Below are 17,329 nucleotides of genomic sequence, written 5' to 3'. Positions count from 1 at the left end.
GTGCAAACACACGCAAGACGTAAAGACAGGGAATTGCATAAACTTTATTTTAAGTAAATATATAAATCATGTTTGAGGACCTGTTCCAACCAATAGCTTCCAACATGACATGGTTGGTTTTGAAATTTCGCTCACATTAATAATGCACATAGTATACGATAAGAGATAAACACGAATCCCCAATAAGCTTGAAGCCCGTTGGAAGCCAAAACGGATTTTGACAATTCCCAAGACAGACATACTAATTGTCATATCTTTGTATATTGCATTGGGAGTGTTTGGGTTTCGAGAGAACAGGGGTGCTCAATGCTACTATTGCGATGCTAAAACGCGTTGGGACTTAGAGTGGAAAGTGCATTTTATTTCAAAGAGATTAAAAGCAAAAGCGGGGGATTTTGAATAATTCAAGGCCATGGTAACCACGAAACAGACTGGGGGCTTAAAACTCGTAATTCAAACGGAGGGAACTTCATTATGTTGAAACTTTGCTGATGAATATAACTTGTGTCTCTATGGTTCATGAAGCAATTATCAGCATGCAAGACGTGTACATAGATATGAATCATATATGCGTGAAGGACATCAGGACATCCAGATCGAATGAGGTGAAAGGTGGATTTGAAATGAGTCATGTTTATATTTGTTGCTTATTTATTTATTTTAATATAGATTTATAGGACATTAGTAAAGCCGCAGCTGCTTGCCAATTATACATCTACTATGAGTACGTGAGTGTGAGAGCCTCGCCATATACTGTTTTTGACACGCAGTTGATATCAAGTGTAGCACAGCAATAGTTTGCAGGCCAGACTGTTTGGGTTATTGTGCCAAGCATAAATCCAATGTTGAATGCCTCGCCTTAGGACGTCGCCAATTAAGAACAGATAGGGACAGTAGCAGACTAGTAATTACACTGAATTTCTGGATGTAGTAAATCGCAACAGCAATTTGCAGAATAGCTTCTGATACCCAACGAAGTCCTTTAATTACCCTATTGTTAAGTTAATGGGCCTTAACTTAGTCAAGTTCATATACCCTTGGCTTTTGACAATAGTTTTGCCTATTACGCGGTTTTTATATGTTCTGTTGTCGTTAGGGATATTTTGTCCTATGCCAAAGGGCCACCGTATATCACCGCGTGTGTCTGCTAATATTTATTGTTTCATTTCATTTGTATATATTGTGTACTTTGTAATAGAGGTTTAAAAGTCTTAATAGATTTATGTTGGTTATGGGTTGTTTATGACCCTTTATTATAGACAACACGATATGCGGGAATGAGTTGCTAGATATGGATTTCCAATTCGTTAGTTTATTTTATAATGCATGACAATTGCATTTTGGTGTTAATGTATTATTAGCGGTTAGTTCTGTCTTTGAGGATTTCTATATTGTTGGATAATAATAATAATGGAAATGGTAAATGATGTGTTTATATTCGTTTACTGATAATATTTACTAAGGATTGTACAAACACGTTTACTTATTAAGGTAACATCTGCATCAAAATGACATAAACTTGGATAAATCCGAACTTAATATATAACGCCGTTCATCAAACGCTAGTTTTACCGGCTGTGCGAGACAGCAATACCCGCGTAGCAATATTAGAGGTACTAATATTATTGAAATACCTTCTGCTTTTCACGAAATTATTGATATGCTTCCAACGATCAATAGGTAATACATATTTATTATAAACACATGGTATACTTTACTTATATCTATATTTGGAAACACCGTAGTAAATACTACGTATTTTAAACATGTTTGTAATATATAACATGTAATTGTAACGTTCTTGTGCTGATGTTACACGCATGTAACAAATATAAAACTTTATATTCATGTTATGACTCAACATGTTCTGTTTCCAATTGTTTACTTGACTAAACAATAGTGTACACACTGTCCCATATATCTCCGGAGTGGCATGATTCTTGATTGGCACAGAACTGTGGCGACGTTTTAAGCGTGATGTACATATACGTCATAGCTCGGTCGTCTGTCGTAGTTGATTTGATTTCCATTCTGCCTTCAAACTTTTGTCCCGTTGATGCTTCGATCGCTTTGTTAAGCGGCTTAAAGAAGTGGAAAAGTCGACGCGTAATTGCTTCGAATAAATATTGACATACTTTAAGCGCCAATCGCGGGCTTTCTATATCTGGTATGACTCGCGTGGTCAAATTGGAGCGCAAAGTGTTCGCCTCGGAAGATTTGGTGCATCGTTGGGTTGTTTACCTGCGGTTTAACGTTGGTAGATATTTTGGTTGTTTTTGAATAGAACTTTTAAGCAGAGTTACTTGACTTACAGGTAACTTTTGTGTAGTTAGTTTATTAGCACGCATTGAACTAAGCTGAATGGAACCAAAGCAAGGTTCTGATGCCAATATCACGTCTAACTCGCCATACAGAAGGCGTAACCACAATAAAACCAGATGGGCAGCGAAACTTTATGAAGTGCACAACAATAAAGATGTCACGTTTAAGCCAGTTGAAAAGGACGACAGTTCTATTAGAAAAGTACAAATCGGGGATTTGTCCAACATTGACATAAAGAGAGTTCGTGTTGGACCGCATATACATGAGACTGCTGGAGAACATAGGAAACAGTTTAATGCTGTCCATGACGTTAAGAAAGCTGAAATAACAATTGGAATGCGTGGCGAAGAGAGAACTGAATATCCTATCGTAAATAGCTTTCTATACAGCCAAGAGTCTAATGGAAGCCACCATAGGCACCGTGTGTGGAAGCAGGACCGAGAGAAAATGTGTGAAGAACCTCATTACAAAGAAAGTGTTTGGAAATCAGAGGAGTGCCCGCAACCCCGAGGTCGCAGTAAGTTTTCTTCCAAATCTGAAGACAGCGATTTAGGTTCTGGCCAAAACACATCGGAAGATGAGAAATTTATAATCGATTTACAAAACATGGAGTTGAACCGAAGTCATGCTTTCAAACGAAGATCAAAAAGTGTTCCTGCAGATCGTGGATCGATGGGCGACAGAAAAGTTGGGACGGGACAATTAGGGTCCAGGGATTCACCCAACGAGCACTTGGAAAACAAATGGATGGTCGATAGAGAATTACCGCACAATGTATCCTCGTTTGTGTCGGTTGGGCACGGAGTAATGCAAGAATATGTGTTCGTCAATAACGATAGGCCAAAGGGTAATGGCGTAAAAGTGTCCAACAGGCTGTCCTCGTTAAAGTCGATAAATATTGACGCAAATTCTGAAGCAGAAAATGATGAGGTATCTGACGTTGCTGAGAGGTTTGGAGTTTCGGAAAAAGATTTTGAAACCGAGGCAGCAGATCATGAAGTAGCGCTTGGATTTACAGAGCCGAAGTTCTTAAACGCTAAGTCTGTTATTACATCACGCACGCTGCAGAACAAGCGGAAGTCACTTTCTGTACCAACATCTCCAACCTTTGCTAAGCAACCTGGCCTGATCGGGAGGTTTTACCGAAGAAACTTAATTGTCAAAAATGTCAGTGGTGGAAGCAGTCCTGCCAGAAGCGACTCTCCGGACAGCGTGGCTTCGTTAGCCAGCAAGGCTCTTTTGGTTCAGGTGTTTGTACAAATTTACTTTTTTCTAGATTAGCTTTTGATCGCTTACATTTTTTTGAAATGAAACCATTAGCAACATTTTTTAAGTCAATCCCATGTACGATTATGATAACATTGAACACAACAAGAAAACTGTTTAAATGTAACATATACAATATGACGACAGTAATGCCTGCCCTGTATGATACCGCGGTTGTGTTATTTGGCACGGTAGATTATTGCTGTATCCCAACAGTGGTCAGCAATCATTTATAAAATTGTCTTTTATATAGAAACATTTACCCACATTAATGGGTTGCATATGGGTAATTGGTAGGCGGGCTTGTATGATATGGTTCCCGGCTGCTTATAAACGCCTTTCGCTGCCCTCCACGTCAAAATAAATAAGTGTCATTCGTTTGAATGTTGTTGGGCATTGCATTGATTGCGGTTTCCAAATCAAACTTATCTTTCCCATCTTTAAGACTTGTCGTATATCTTCATTTAATTCGGTTCGTAATTTCGATTCTTTTTCTGTAGATACCGCTTATTATGGCGAATGGATCCCCAGACGTAGACGGCAGTGAGAACGAGGCCAGTATTACCCTTTTTCTTTATTCCACAACAATTTATATTCAATGTACCCTGTTTTGAAGTAAAGTTTTGTTTCATGTACTTCTGTATGCTAAAATTAACGTTAATTTTTGTTTATAGGCAAAAATGTATTTATACAAATTTAGTCACAGCGCATATATAGCGTTGACTGTATTTTTTTAACTTGAAATACGCACTTCCTGTGCTAAAAGTACAGCAGCGCATTAACAACTTGCTAATAGCTTTGAACCAGTTTTAACATAGTTTAAACCCCTTGGTACTTACTCATTTTAGCGCCATTATTTATTTTTTTATTAAGCACCAGTAGTAAGAATAAATCAGACTTATAGATTTTGTCCTGAAAAGGTTAGCAAAGATTAGCTTATAGCTAAAAAGAGTTTTTTCTTAATTGTTTTTATTCTAAAGGTTACTTATCTTTCAGACTATTTGGTAGCGCAACACAACGTTATGGTTTATTGTCTAACAAAAAGTTTTTAATAAATTGTTTATAAAATATTGTACTTTTTTTAGAACGTGGTTCTAATTTCGGACAGCGAGGAGGGTGAGCAAACATATGCAGCACCTCTGATCAATTTTGCTCGTTATAACGGTCATAAACAGCTATCTAACGGATCAACAACATGTGAGACGTTTATTTACTATAGCTTGACACTAAACGGTCACGTATAACTTCTATTTAATTAACGTCGGCGATCATAAAGCAATTAAATGTGTTTGTATTTCAGATGCTATGAACGCAGACGTCCAGTTAAAGGTAAATACGACATAGTTTGTGGCTTTGTTGAACGTACAACATATTAAACTATAGTTACTTTAATTGTAGGAACAAGGCAAAAAGATTGGCGACCAGAAAACCGCAAATATGTCAAAGTATGTACCTTTTGTATTTAATTTAAGCTTGTTATTTTTATAGAGTAGCAGTATTAGACAGCACAGGATATAGCAATATAATGTGTAGTCTATTCCATATATGTATTGGTACTCTAAGGCCTGAACGAAATTTTAAAAAACTATATGCTGAAAGCCTGAAACTGTATTTTATGAGTGGTATAATATCATTCATTAAAAGCATTATGTTTTGCTACAAAGACAAACATGTACCATCGATATAAGGTGTACAAAAATGTTGTATGAAAATATAGAAGGTTTCCTAGAAATGTGACGAGACCATAATATAGCCAACTGCTGTAGAGAGGAAATGTATACAATGTTATATTCTATTGATACTTATAGTACTGATGCGTACAGTGCCTGTTAAGAAGATGGGTATGTAGATTAGAACAAACTTGTACAAGATATTTTAGTACTGCTTGTAAAGCAACTGTAAGACCAAAGTTAGTATAGACGTTGGGTTAGAGAAATAACGCGGTCTTTCGAATGAGCATTTCTTAGAAATTGAACATAACCGTCGATAAATTGGAAATGTATATAACCCATTTGTTATAATAGTACATTTCGAAAATATATTTGGGCCTAGAACCAAGGACGTCTACAGGTGGTACACGTCCATCGGGTGTTTATTTTCGGTAAAAGTTAAAAAAGCAAATAAGTGGAACTATAAGTGCACATGTGTTCGCAAATGAACTATGGAGTAAGATGCATTTACCTAATAAGGCTGCCTGTTGCATTACGATCATTACGTTCCTTCGACTTGTCTATTTGATAGTAAGCAGTTGTGCCAAACGTATTATTTGTTAGGTGTTACTGCTACAAAAAAAACTTAGTTGTTAATATCTCTCTGTTTGTTCAAATTATCTTCAACAGCAGAGTATGGTTCCTGGGAGCTTATGTGGTCACTGTGCATATATTTGTCATCTAATCAAATCAAAAGCAACATTTGTGCTGCTCACATAATTATACGCGAGACCACTTTTCACGCATGTGACGTCACGGCCCATACCAGCGTCTCTCGCCTGTGATCAACTTTCGTTCCTTCATTGCTCGCATTAATATCCCGGCTGGCTGCGACTACCATAAACATTTCTTCGTTTTCCAATCGTCGGCAACCGCGCGAGTATTGCTTCTCGCCAGGCGGCCGTTGTGAAAGCATCGTATAAACTCGATCACTCAGACGGCGTCGAAAAGCACAGCTAGAAGATTGCTCTTTATGTGAATTTTAAATTAAGCATTTAGTGTTAGGGGAAATGTGTTTAAGTAAATAACGATCAATATTGCAGATTTGTTTTGTTAAAATGTCTTATTAGTATTCCAATTCTAAACTGTCAGTTCGATTTCGCTTTACTTTTACGTTTCATTAGGTATGGTAAAAAATACCAATATACAAGCAGGAATAAAATCACTGTTTTGAGCGCGACTATCATTAATGATTATGCCGAGATGGTGACATTTACAGAAATATCAGATTACCCGTCGTGCATATTTGATAGGTTCCAATTTTTGTGTTTTATCTTGTATAATCTCGCGTATATTTCATTGTTCATACTTATATGGATTTGCTAGAAACAGCTTAGTCATACAAGATCGGTTCTTATTTAATTCGTGATTTCCAAGAATGCGCAGCAAAAGAACGGTTTCGCATACGGTTCATCGCATTGCCGCATCGACCTGCACATTGTACTCGGGATTTAAGTAGAAATTACATCGTAGAGTTTCGTACGCAACTGCTGCATTAAAGGTCCGCCACGTATAGCGTCAGCAACGTGCGTAAATACGTCAACAAAACCTAGCTGCGTGTTGTTGCGTGAAGCAGTAGCACTGAAACTCGTAACGTCTCTTTTATTCTTTGAACTGAACAAGCTTTTCGACATGCTCGTACAGAAGGGTTGTATCTCATATACTATATAGTGTTGTCACAATTGAAACAGTTGTATTTCTACAAGTCTATCACATGGAGCTTGGATTGTAATCGGTTGTAAACAGTTATAATTAACGCAAAAGTGTGGGAGGTTTGTTTAGATTTAACTAACTTTAAAACACACCGTGTCTGTTTAGAGAGACTCCAGCAGATGAGGTTATGTCCTTGTTTGTAGCAGATAGAAAAAGAATGTAAATTACTTGTGTGTTTGGTTGTCGCTCTAAGCAATTAAAGTTCTGTCTGCTGTACTTCATGTAGCATGATGTCGGCGTATTAAATTTTATTTGAAAACCATTATGCTTTGTTCATATAAAGTCTATTTATAAGACCACATGTAAGGTGTATGGCTTGCTGACATACAAATACTATAGAAGCCAGGATATACCAGCTGCAGTGCATTTAAAGTTCACAATTGATTGAGTTTACGCTGACTGATATTGAAAGGAGCACCTGCCGTTTCATTGTGCTGAACCATCCTAAAGATTTTAAAAATAAATGTGATGTTTATTTGCCATTCCAAGTAAAACCGTCAATCTTGTAACTACAGCATTATTGATGCGTGTTATGTCATAGCTACGTAGAGTTACAGTCTCCGGTTTACGCGGTATTTAAAAATAGATCGGTGGCATGTTGTTTTTCACCCCCACTTATTTTATTTGTTAACCAACAGAACCAAGAACGCAGCGATTTTATCACTAGGTATTTTGTGCTATTTAAAGTTCTAAAAATGATAAAAAGACTCTCATTGACAAGGAGGTCGCGGAAAAAGGTGGAAGAAGAAATTCCGTGGTCTCCGAGCAACCTTACGATTACTCTGGCAGAAGAAGAATGTTTTCCGCGTGGAAGATTCCGGAACAGTCCTTCCCTCTCTGTGGCAAGCTCCGAAGATCTCCAATCACAATCTCGGTTCGTTTTCTCTTCTCCCTTCGGTTCTGAAGCCGAAAGCTCAAGCGACAGTGAGGAGGTCGCTCCTCTGTGGCACTCACGCACTTACTTGGCATCCGCAGTCTCAAGTGTTCGTTCATCAAGCGACAACCTCCTCACACAATGCGGCAAAAATTCTGACGTGAACTCAAGCGGGCGATCCACACCCTCAAAATCGAGGGTAAAGAAAACAGTTAGCGACGGTTCCATTCTTGCAAAGGTGTTTAATTCTACACGGTAGGTTCAACGCTAATTGTGTCCCAAGGGCCATGACATAAACAACAAACGCGATCTCTGATTATTCGTCAGATTTCCTCAGTGGAGAATCAATAGCACAAGAGAGTCATGTTTTCTTTTTGTCTATATCAGTTGACCTCGTTATTTAATTTTGTGCTATATCTAGCCGCAGGGATAGAAGGCGAAACAATCGACCGTGCTGGTTTCGGTTTAGGGTCGCCAAGTCAAAACAGTCAAGACAAGCGCTAAGTTTCACACTCAGCCACTACTGTCGTACGTAAACAGGTTCTTTTTAGGATCGTTTTAGTCAGATGCTACGCGATGAGCCGATTTAGTTTTAGATTGTCGTGTTATGAAAGCATTACTGCCGAATGTAACTCATTTTGCTTTAATAAAAATTTAATATTTGGTTTGGAATAACAGAGTAAAATTGTGAGTTAATTGGAATTTCAAACCTGTTTGTGATGCTTGGCTCCATGAAGTCACACCTGTTACGCAAATCGCATGCTGCGTGGCGCTCCAACCCAGAAACCTCCACACATGGGTTCGTGAATTCACTTGTTCACTTCCACCAGTAATCTCTGTCTATCTCCGGTTCGACGCAGCGGCGACGCTTGTATATAATCCGTGCGACTTTAACCGCATTAGATCCCTTCTGTCTTGCCTGACCTCAAGGTTTTAATAAGAGCTACGGCTAATCACTTGTGATCTTTTTATTTGCAGGGAGTCCCGACCTAAGATCACGTGGGAAGAACTCGAGAAAAATCGGAGATGTTCGGAAACTGTCGTAAACAGCTTTATGCAAGATGGGAGGTAAGATCGCATTCTTCTCATTTAATTTTAACAACTATGGTGATGTATTTTCGAAAACCAACTGCTTCATTCGGTTTAGAAAATATTGATTAAAAGTGAATACTTGTTCGTCGGAATGGTTGGCGTATATACATGACTCATACATACTTCGGTATAATATTACCGTTGTGGGGTTTTGTTGGTAGATCGTTGAACAAATTTAGGTTTCGGGTCCGGGAGGCCCTCCAACTACTACAATCAATACTTGTTAAAATTCTCAGACGATTCGCCAGTTTAGGCCGTGGAAAAGGTACCGGGAGTCCAGATAACGAACCGATCCGACCAACGGCACGAAGAGCTGCACTCGTATCGACTTTACCAGGTTTGTATTATCTATTTATTTTACCATGTGGGCGAAGTGAACGGTAAACGAAACAATTAAATACAGTATGTGCACTTTCATAGTGGTCTAGCTGACAACATATTTAAACCTGGCCATATGTAACATATATACCAAGAATTATAAAACGAATGCATTTCCATATATTTTGCTTTTGCGACAAACAATAGAACAATATGATTAGCATTACCGCTTTATAATAGCTTGTTATGTAAGTCGTGTAATATGACGACTACGATTGATTCTTTAAGGACATTTTTTAACTTGGTATGTGCCGTTTTTTAAAAAAACACGCTAGACTTGAATTTTGTTTTATACGCTAGACTTGAATTTTGTAAGCATATAAAACGAAGTTTATTTTTAGAGTCAGATATGTCGTTGCTGTCAGACACGATTGCGACATTACAGCGAAATAATCAACACGTTGAATCGTCACCAGGTATGACCTCATTCATACTTGGCTGTTATGTAATCTGCATTACAAAACAATGTACCATATATGTTTATATATTAACATTATACGATTGTGCATTGAACTTAGTACAGCGTTGTAATTGTCATAATCGTTTGCAGATATGAAGAGATCAAAGTGGAACTTTTTACACTTTCGGGTAAGTTTTAGAACTAGTAATTTTGATTTGTGACAAGCGTCGATTAATTTCTTATAATCTCTGTCGAATATGTATGCTGTAATGCAGTAATAGCGTCGTTCGTATGCGCTCATGAAAATTACCGCTGTTCGCGGAAACAAGCTTGCTAGCTTGTTTTCAGAAGTAATGTACGTCATACACTCGCGTCATTTTGTTCTGTAGCGTCGATTACCGTTACTTTGAGTCGAGTTGCAGTTTCAAATGAGCGAATTACTTGTGGCATTAAAGTATTAACGGGTCATATCGTGCCCGCCGTTGCTGTTTATGAAGCCAAGTATTGATTACTAGGTCGGCAGTAAAGTTGACATGGCTTAAGCGCCGAAATTCAAACAGATCTTGACAACCCGGTCATTTGGTACTCAACAAACGGTGTAATAAACGTGAAGTTTAAACCACTTTTCACCTGTACATCTTGGTACAAACTAAGTGTGAACACAACATCGAACGCTTCGGTTCTAACTACGTTATATATGCAATTAAAATCTAAGTGGGCAACTTATATACACGATCTTATCTGACAAAGTTTAAGTGATATCTGACATAACGGAATAAATAAGTGCGTTCGCTGCTGATGTAAAAAACGTAAATATTTTCGCAAAAAAAAGTCAAAATAGTAAACATTTTTTGTCCTCTTTAGAAAGACAAAGAAAGATCAAAAGAACAAAAATTCGAAGAAGTGTTAGAAGCACTAAAACCTAAAGAACCAGATCTCGGCGTTGCTCTAATTATCAGGGATCTCAATAACTGCACGGTGGGTTCGGTTACGTTCTGCTATTATAACACTTTGTCATGGCGTCATGTGTACACGATCAGCATAATCTGGTCAGCATAATCTGCCATGTAGCTAGGTTCAATCTAAAATTTAAAACATATTAAAAATTCCATTTTTGTTTTTTGTATATTCACAAAAAGAAGCATTAATTATACCAAATTCAAATCAAAAATTGATTTTTCTTTAGTACTTTAGTCTTTTTCATATGGAAAATTCTATGCATTGTCCAAACAGCCGATATTTTAAATTCCAGCCGTTTTTTCACGCAATTTGTTAGAAGCTGTATTTTTTGGGGGAACCTTTGATGGTACTTTTAGGTCACATTTAGGCATCTCTATCCATATACAAACTGTTGTTTCTCGTTGGTATGCACCTTTTAAGGGTCCCATCTTACTCTGCCCGCCTACTTTTAAGTTATTCTATTCAACATAAAATATACATATACATATATGTATATATATATATATATATATATATATATATATATATATGTACTTACGGATAGGTAAAAACGAATGCAAATATATGTAAAATAGATCTATGAATCCCTATTTAATGCGCAATGGATTAACTTTCGCGGCGAGTTATCCCTCGTGTGTTATTTAAGACAACATTCCACTGTACAGGAGGACGGGCGAGGCAGCACATCGAGCTCGATAAGTTTACCATCGCCAACTATAGATAATCCCAAAGCCCGGAGCAGGAAGAGACAGAACGCTGTGTGGGAACTTTTTGCGTCCGAAAGAACGTATCTTATTGATCACCTGCTTGTCCTGCAACAGGTAGGTTTCAAAACATCAATAACTTGTCAGCAACACGAAAGTGCAAAATTTTTTAGCATTTGAAATATTTTGTTCAGGCAACGCAGCATAAACTAAGCAAAATTTGGTAAACGGTGGATTAGAAGTTTAACATTGATGAAATATTTGATAGCTCGTTTTATGCAATAAACTGGACTCACGTTTGCTTTAATAATGTGTTTTAAGTACCCCCTGTCATTCAGGTGTTTATGGAACCGCTACAAGAATTACAGTGCGAAGGGTATCTCTTGTCAGTCGATCTTCGCTCTATCTTCGCTAATCTAGAGGAGCTTTGCAAGGTGAGCACATAAATCTCTCTATGACGTAAAATCAGAATGCTCACATATTTCAAACATTACTCTATATTCGTTGTTGAAAAGCAAAACAGTCTAAAGGAATTTTCTCAAACCGAGTTGCTTGTCGACCACAATGTATAGGTACACGGGGATTACAGCTAATTACTGCTGTACTACAAACCAATCACAAAGAATCAATTCTTCTAATGAGAAGTCACATTTCCTTATATGTACCTATCATGCGTTACAATCAAAGTTGTTATTGCGGCACTTTAGTCAGTGATATTTGCCATATAAAGTTACAATCCTTCTATTATACTGATGCAAACGGTCCTTGTCCGACTTTTAAGACACCCGTGAACCGTGAGACACTTGCCACCGCTTAACCTTCATTTTTTATTGATCCTTAGAAATTTGCTTGACCCACGACTGTCAATCTTATGTTATATTAACATTAAATCGTGTACACCAGGTTAGCATGAATTTTTGCCACACCCTGTTGAATGTTGTTGAAGCTAGTAGGAGTGAAAAGTTCAGCAGTGCAAACGCGATTGTCCAAGCTTTTGAAAAGGTAAGTAAATATAATAGTTAAATATTGTGAGTGATTTTATAAGTGTTGTATCGAGCATGAAACTGTCTATCAAAAAAAAAATACCTATAGTGTGTAATGCACATATATCTACAGTAGTGTGTCTGTAATTTGTTCGTTATAAATGAACCAGCAAGCAAGCGGTTTGCAAATAGATTTCTGATAAACTTTTAATGCAATATAATGAACATGACCATGATTTTATATGTGATTATCAAACGTCAGACAACCCGTTGCAAAATTTCCTAGTACCCGGCTATTATGCAACAAGTGCTGTGTGAAAAAATACTTGTACATTTGAATTGTCTAAACTTTGATGGAATTTATTTTGGAAATACGTTCGAATTTCTCTAGCGCTACCTTTATATACTGCTTTCATATAAAGTTCGTTAGTAAGCTAAATACTAAAGAACGTGGTATTTCTTGACCTAGGCCACCTTTTAGTAAATCAGTAAATAGTTTTTTTATAAATAGAATTTATTAACTGAAAACATAATGTATGTTTTGTTTTAGTTTGGCAGTGTCATGTGTCCTCCATACCAGAGATATTGTACATCTTATGGTAACTCAATCACGTATCGGGAAGAGGTCAAATCAAACGAAGATTACGCCGCTTTTATAAAGGTAAGATGGGGTCATCAAGATCACAACCTAATCCTAAGAATCCCAATTTCAATCTTGCTATTAAACCTTGTTTCGCAGTGGTGTGAACGTAACCCGAAATGCCAGAGATTAAAGTTGACCGATTTTCTCGTTGCACCAATACAGCGTTTGGTTAAATATCCACTACTGCTTCAGAAGATTGCGCAATATACAGCAGAGCCCAATCAAAGCTCATCTATAGAGAATACATTACACGAAGTACAGGAATCACTCCGTGAGTGCTTCTTTATGTATTTTATATATTTTATATATAGTCGGGTTTCAAATATCCTAATTGTGTTTCAAACAATTAACGGCGGTCTCTGGGAGTCGTAAAGACACAGTTCTATAATTCTTTAAATTTTCGTGTCCTATATCTTCCCCCACCCCTACTACACATGTATATATAACAAAGTTAGTAGACGTTGGTTTATACATTTATTATAGGCTGAAAAACTAAAGATATCCTTGTTTAAAGTATTTCTAACAACAACAATTGCTTTAAATATTCAGAGGCCCTTGAAGGTAAAGTCTCATGGCTTTCTCACTTCCAGTTAATGCAAGATCTGCAGAACTCGATTTCATGGCCGGCTGTATACGATTTAGATACGAAAACTGCTTTACCTGAGGTGGGTAGAAAACTATAAGTGTTGCTTTTGCAATGCGCTCAGTAGGTACAAATATAGGCAAATATACTTTTAACTTCCAAAATATAAGGCCATATCGTATTCTTCTTTCATGTAAATTATCGTCTGGAATATATAAACTTAATTACTTACATAAGGGGACAATAGACCTGGGCTGTCTGCTCAGGTCAATTGTCCCCTTATGTAACTCTAATTTAACTAAAATTTCGAACCCTCTCTTATGTGGTCTGGAATGAGCGGATGTCGGATAATAGAATAAATAATGACTGCACTGAGTAGTGTCATGTTTCATAACAACACCTCTCTCCATTCCAGTCTTTACGTCATGCCCTCGCCCAGCAGCCATGTAGAAATTTAATCGGAAGTCCAAGACGTCAGTTGGTGCTTGATGGGACACTTACAGTCGTTGGTAAGTCAATCTTCGTAGATCCTCTTTTTATTTAATTGTTTTGTTGTTGCTGTATGAATACGATTGTTGACAAGTCTTGATTTTTTTAAAGCAACGGGTGCCGCGATGTTAAAACAACACCCTCGTGCTATGGCGGTTATAAAATACAAGCAGTGATCTCCCGTTTCAAACATAACTTTGTAACAATAAAACAATATACCATGGATATATTTTTGTGGTTTGTACTACTGTTAGTAGAATAATTTATTTCACCTGCTTAGTGGTCTGTACAGTTGATTAATTTATATATTGCCCACACGCCACACCTATAAAGCTAAATTTAGGTCAAAAGGTAAATCAATGTGTGCTTGATTGTTTCATAAATGCCAATCGACCTTCTCAGAACCCGATGTCAGCCCGACTTTTGTAAACAGCTGCTGTGCTGTTTTATTCACACAAGATTTTAACGACGCTGTATTTGTATTACAGAAAGTAACCGTACAACCGACATATACGCATTATTATTCGACGATATGCTTCTATTTACAAAACCAAAGAAAGGCAAAAGAGTAAGTATACGTTGTGCTTGGTTTTTAGGAGACTAAGGTATATATGTTAGGACATATATACAACGTGAATTGGCCCCTTGCTTATCATTTCAATAATTTTATTCAGAAATCTTCCGAAGTGCCTTCCAGTTTAAAGCGACACTCGGTCTTAAAAGATGGGACTCTTCTATCAGTATTCCGCCAACCAGTAGCCCTTGATAGGTTTATGGTATATGACGTAGAAGCAGACCAAGCGTCATCACTTGGCATCAAGAATGCTTTCGTGTTGGTGCAAGAGAATCGATTCCAACAGATGACGTCAGTAACTATGCTACAAGCATCTTCTGAAGAATCAAAGGTGAAAAACAATAAACAATAGTTAACACTTAACCCGAGGTTAATATAATTTATTTGAAACTCAATTACATTGTTAACACAACGACATGCTATTTTTTTATAAAATCTATATTTGTTTTTCATAAAAGGTACATTGCCATATGCCTGATTTAAAACTATTCGATTCCTTATTCAATTAATTGTTTAATCTTTTTACAGAGAAATTGGCTGACTCAACTGGCCTCTACCGCCGCACAGTGGATGGAAATTCACGTGTATGGTAACATAAGTCCAAACTCACCAAACGGTCAAAGATCATGTACAAGATCTACGCCGTTTTCAAGCCAACCGATACGAAACGATTCTTATAACGATACGTTAAGCCAGAGTAATAAGGCAAACTATCCGTGTGAACACATTTTAGAACGAATGAGTAATTCAGCTCGAAGTTCTGCAAGTGACGAATCTTTTTCTAATTTAACAGATAGCAGTGCGAGTAGCCATAAGCCAGATACATATTCAGGGTACCCTGAATGTGATATTTGTGAAGACGACCGTTTATAGCGTTTTCGCTAAAAGTACGAGACTTGTTTTTTGCCTATTTATTGATACTACCTGTGCGTTATGGAACTGTTTAACCTGTCGTGTTCTACCTAAAATCGCGGCACTGTAGTGCTCAGAAAAATGTAATCGCAAGTTCATGAAAACACATTTAAGGATAATACCTATAAGCTGTGGTAATTAAATTTTACTTATTATTCCATAATAGTCAGGTTCATTATACCTATATGCAAGTACCACACCAGGGCCTACTTTCATTTCTCGTATATTGAAGGATCTTAATCACACCGGTAAGTATTATACAAGAGGTTATGTTTTACCATTAATTAAACCGTTGGAGGTTCGAGGAATTCTATTGTTAATCTTGATAACATTCTACCCGTCAAGACAATGATGGTGCTAGCAGATGCTGTTTTGTACTTTAGCTCCAGTCGTGTATGTGTTGATTGCCCCCTTTTCGGCTACTTTCCCGCTTAGTTTGACGCGAAAAAAATTGCAGCGCGAGCCCGGTAAATAGGTTATAGAATTAGATTGTCTTTTAGATTTGTATAAAAAAGTTAAAATCATAATATAGTCATATTTTAGCTAACATTTTTAATTTAACCCTACATTAGTAAAGTGTACCGTTATTGAAGCCGTGTTTTGAAATCAATGTTAATACAGCTCCCAATCAGTTGCGGTTCTATTACGTCAGATCACATGATTTCTATGTGACCTATTTTCAATTGCGAAGAAAAAGGCAATTTATTGCGTCATCGAAACGTTTTGACAACGATTTCAACGCCATAATAAGTATTGCGACATCATAAAAGCAGTACGTCAGTTGTTTGTTACTAGAGAGAAGATTGTAACAAAGCTTTACATTACTACTAAGCGAAAAATAGTTGTATTGTGCTCGAAGAGGATATTCGCCTTTAGAAGGTATAACGTTTATATACGTGAAGGTTTTTGTGAACTGTTCTAACAATACAATATGACCATGGACATTACAGCATTTTCAGTACCAAACCAGCTTGTTGGGGAATTCAAAGCACCATTAGACATACATAAGTCAACAGCAGAAAAAATGGACTCTAGTGATTCAAGTATATCACCTGGCAAGAAGTTTCAAAAAAGGAAGAAGTGCCGTCGCTCCAAAAAGGGAAAATTTGCTCCGTATTCGGCGAAACATTTTCTGGGAAGGCCAAAAATCAATGCTCCAGCTAACACAACACAGTTCTTATTCGATGACAAAGACATTGGTTTAAACCAACTCTTTGACTCCAGTCAGCGTCACAGTGATGAGAGCACGAATTCAGATTGTGACAGCGGAAATGATAATAGAAACCACGTGCATACCCAATCCAATGACAGTTTTGATGATATGTTTAACTACGAAGGAAGCTGTGGTTATGAAGATAGCTGTGACCGATTTCTTGTGCAAGATTTTGATAGAATGTATGATGACACCAGAGCAGAAATGCTTCGAAATGAATCTGTTGATGAACTGACATCTCGTTGCATGGACCTTGAAAGTGCCATTCACAATATGAACTACTTGCATCAAAAGGAAGTAGAACGAAGACGTAAAATGGAGCAAATTGTGTTTCTTAAGCATCAAAATGAAGAACTCAAAAAGGAAAATGAAACCTTACGCAGAAACCATGAATCTGGAAGAAGAGATGAGGAAAATTACATTCAAGAAAACATTGTGTCCCAGAGTGAAGTTCCACCATCACCGAATGCAGAGCATCATCAGACTCCTGATTCCTTTACTAAACTTAATTCGA

General features: G+C 37.3%; 1 protein-coding gene across 2 annotated transcripts; it reads left to right on the top strand.

The window, feature by feature from the left end:
- The first annotated feature begins 2,291 nt into the window (after positions 1–2,291).
- LOC104265935 lies at positions 2,292–15,762 on the top strand. 2 transcript variants are annotated; one of them, XM_026835669.1, is made up of 21 exons: positions 2,292–3,570; positions 4,089–4,142; positions 4,674–4,785; positions 4,889–4,917; positions 4,987–5,033; positions 7,732–8,139; positions 8,863–8,952; positions 9,213–9,313; positions 9,696–9,770; positions 9,905–9,942; positions 10,619–10,732; positions 11,380–11,535; positions 11,757–11,852; positions 12,322–12,420; positions 12,952–13,062; positions 13,141–13,315; positions 13,594–13,709; positions 14,043–14,136; positions 14,605–14,684; positions 14,791–15,021; positions 15,219–15,762. In XM_026835669.1, the coding sequence occupies exons 1-21, from the start codon at positions 2,362–2,364 to the stop codon at positions 15,561–15,563; spliced, it is 3,780 nt and encodes a 1,259-aa protein (XP_026691470.1). In that variant the 5' UTR covers positions 2,292–2,361; the 3' UTR covers positions 15,564–15,762. The 2 variants fall into 2 exon arrangements, with proteins under 2 accessions (XP_026691470.1, XP_018668275.2); XM_018812730.2 differs by lacking the exon at positions 7,732–8,139 and having other exon boundaries at positions 2,294–3,570.
- Positions 15,763–17,329: the final 1,567 nt, after the last annotated feature.

Source organism: Ciona intestinalis, chromosome 8, assembly GCF_000224145.3.
Source record: "Ciona intestinalis chromosome 8, KH, whole genome shotgun sequence".
Classification (NCBI taxonomy): Eukaryota; Metazoa; Chordata; class Ascidiacea; order Phlebobranchia; family Cionidae; genus Ciona; species Ciona intestinalis.
Note: the sequence above shows the minus strand (reverse complement) of the source record. Positions and strands in the feature narration are given on the sequence as shown.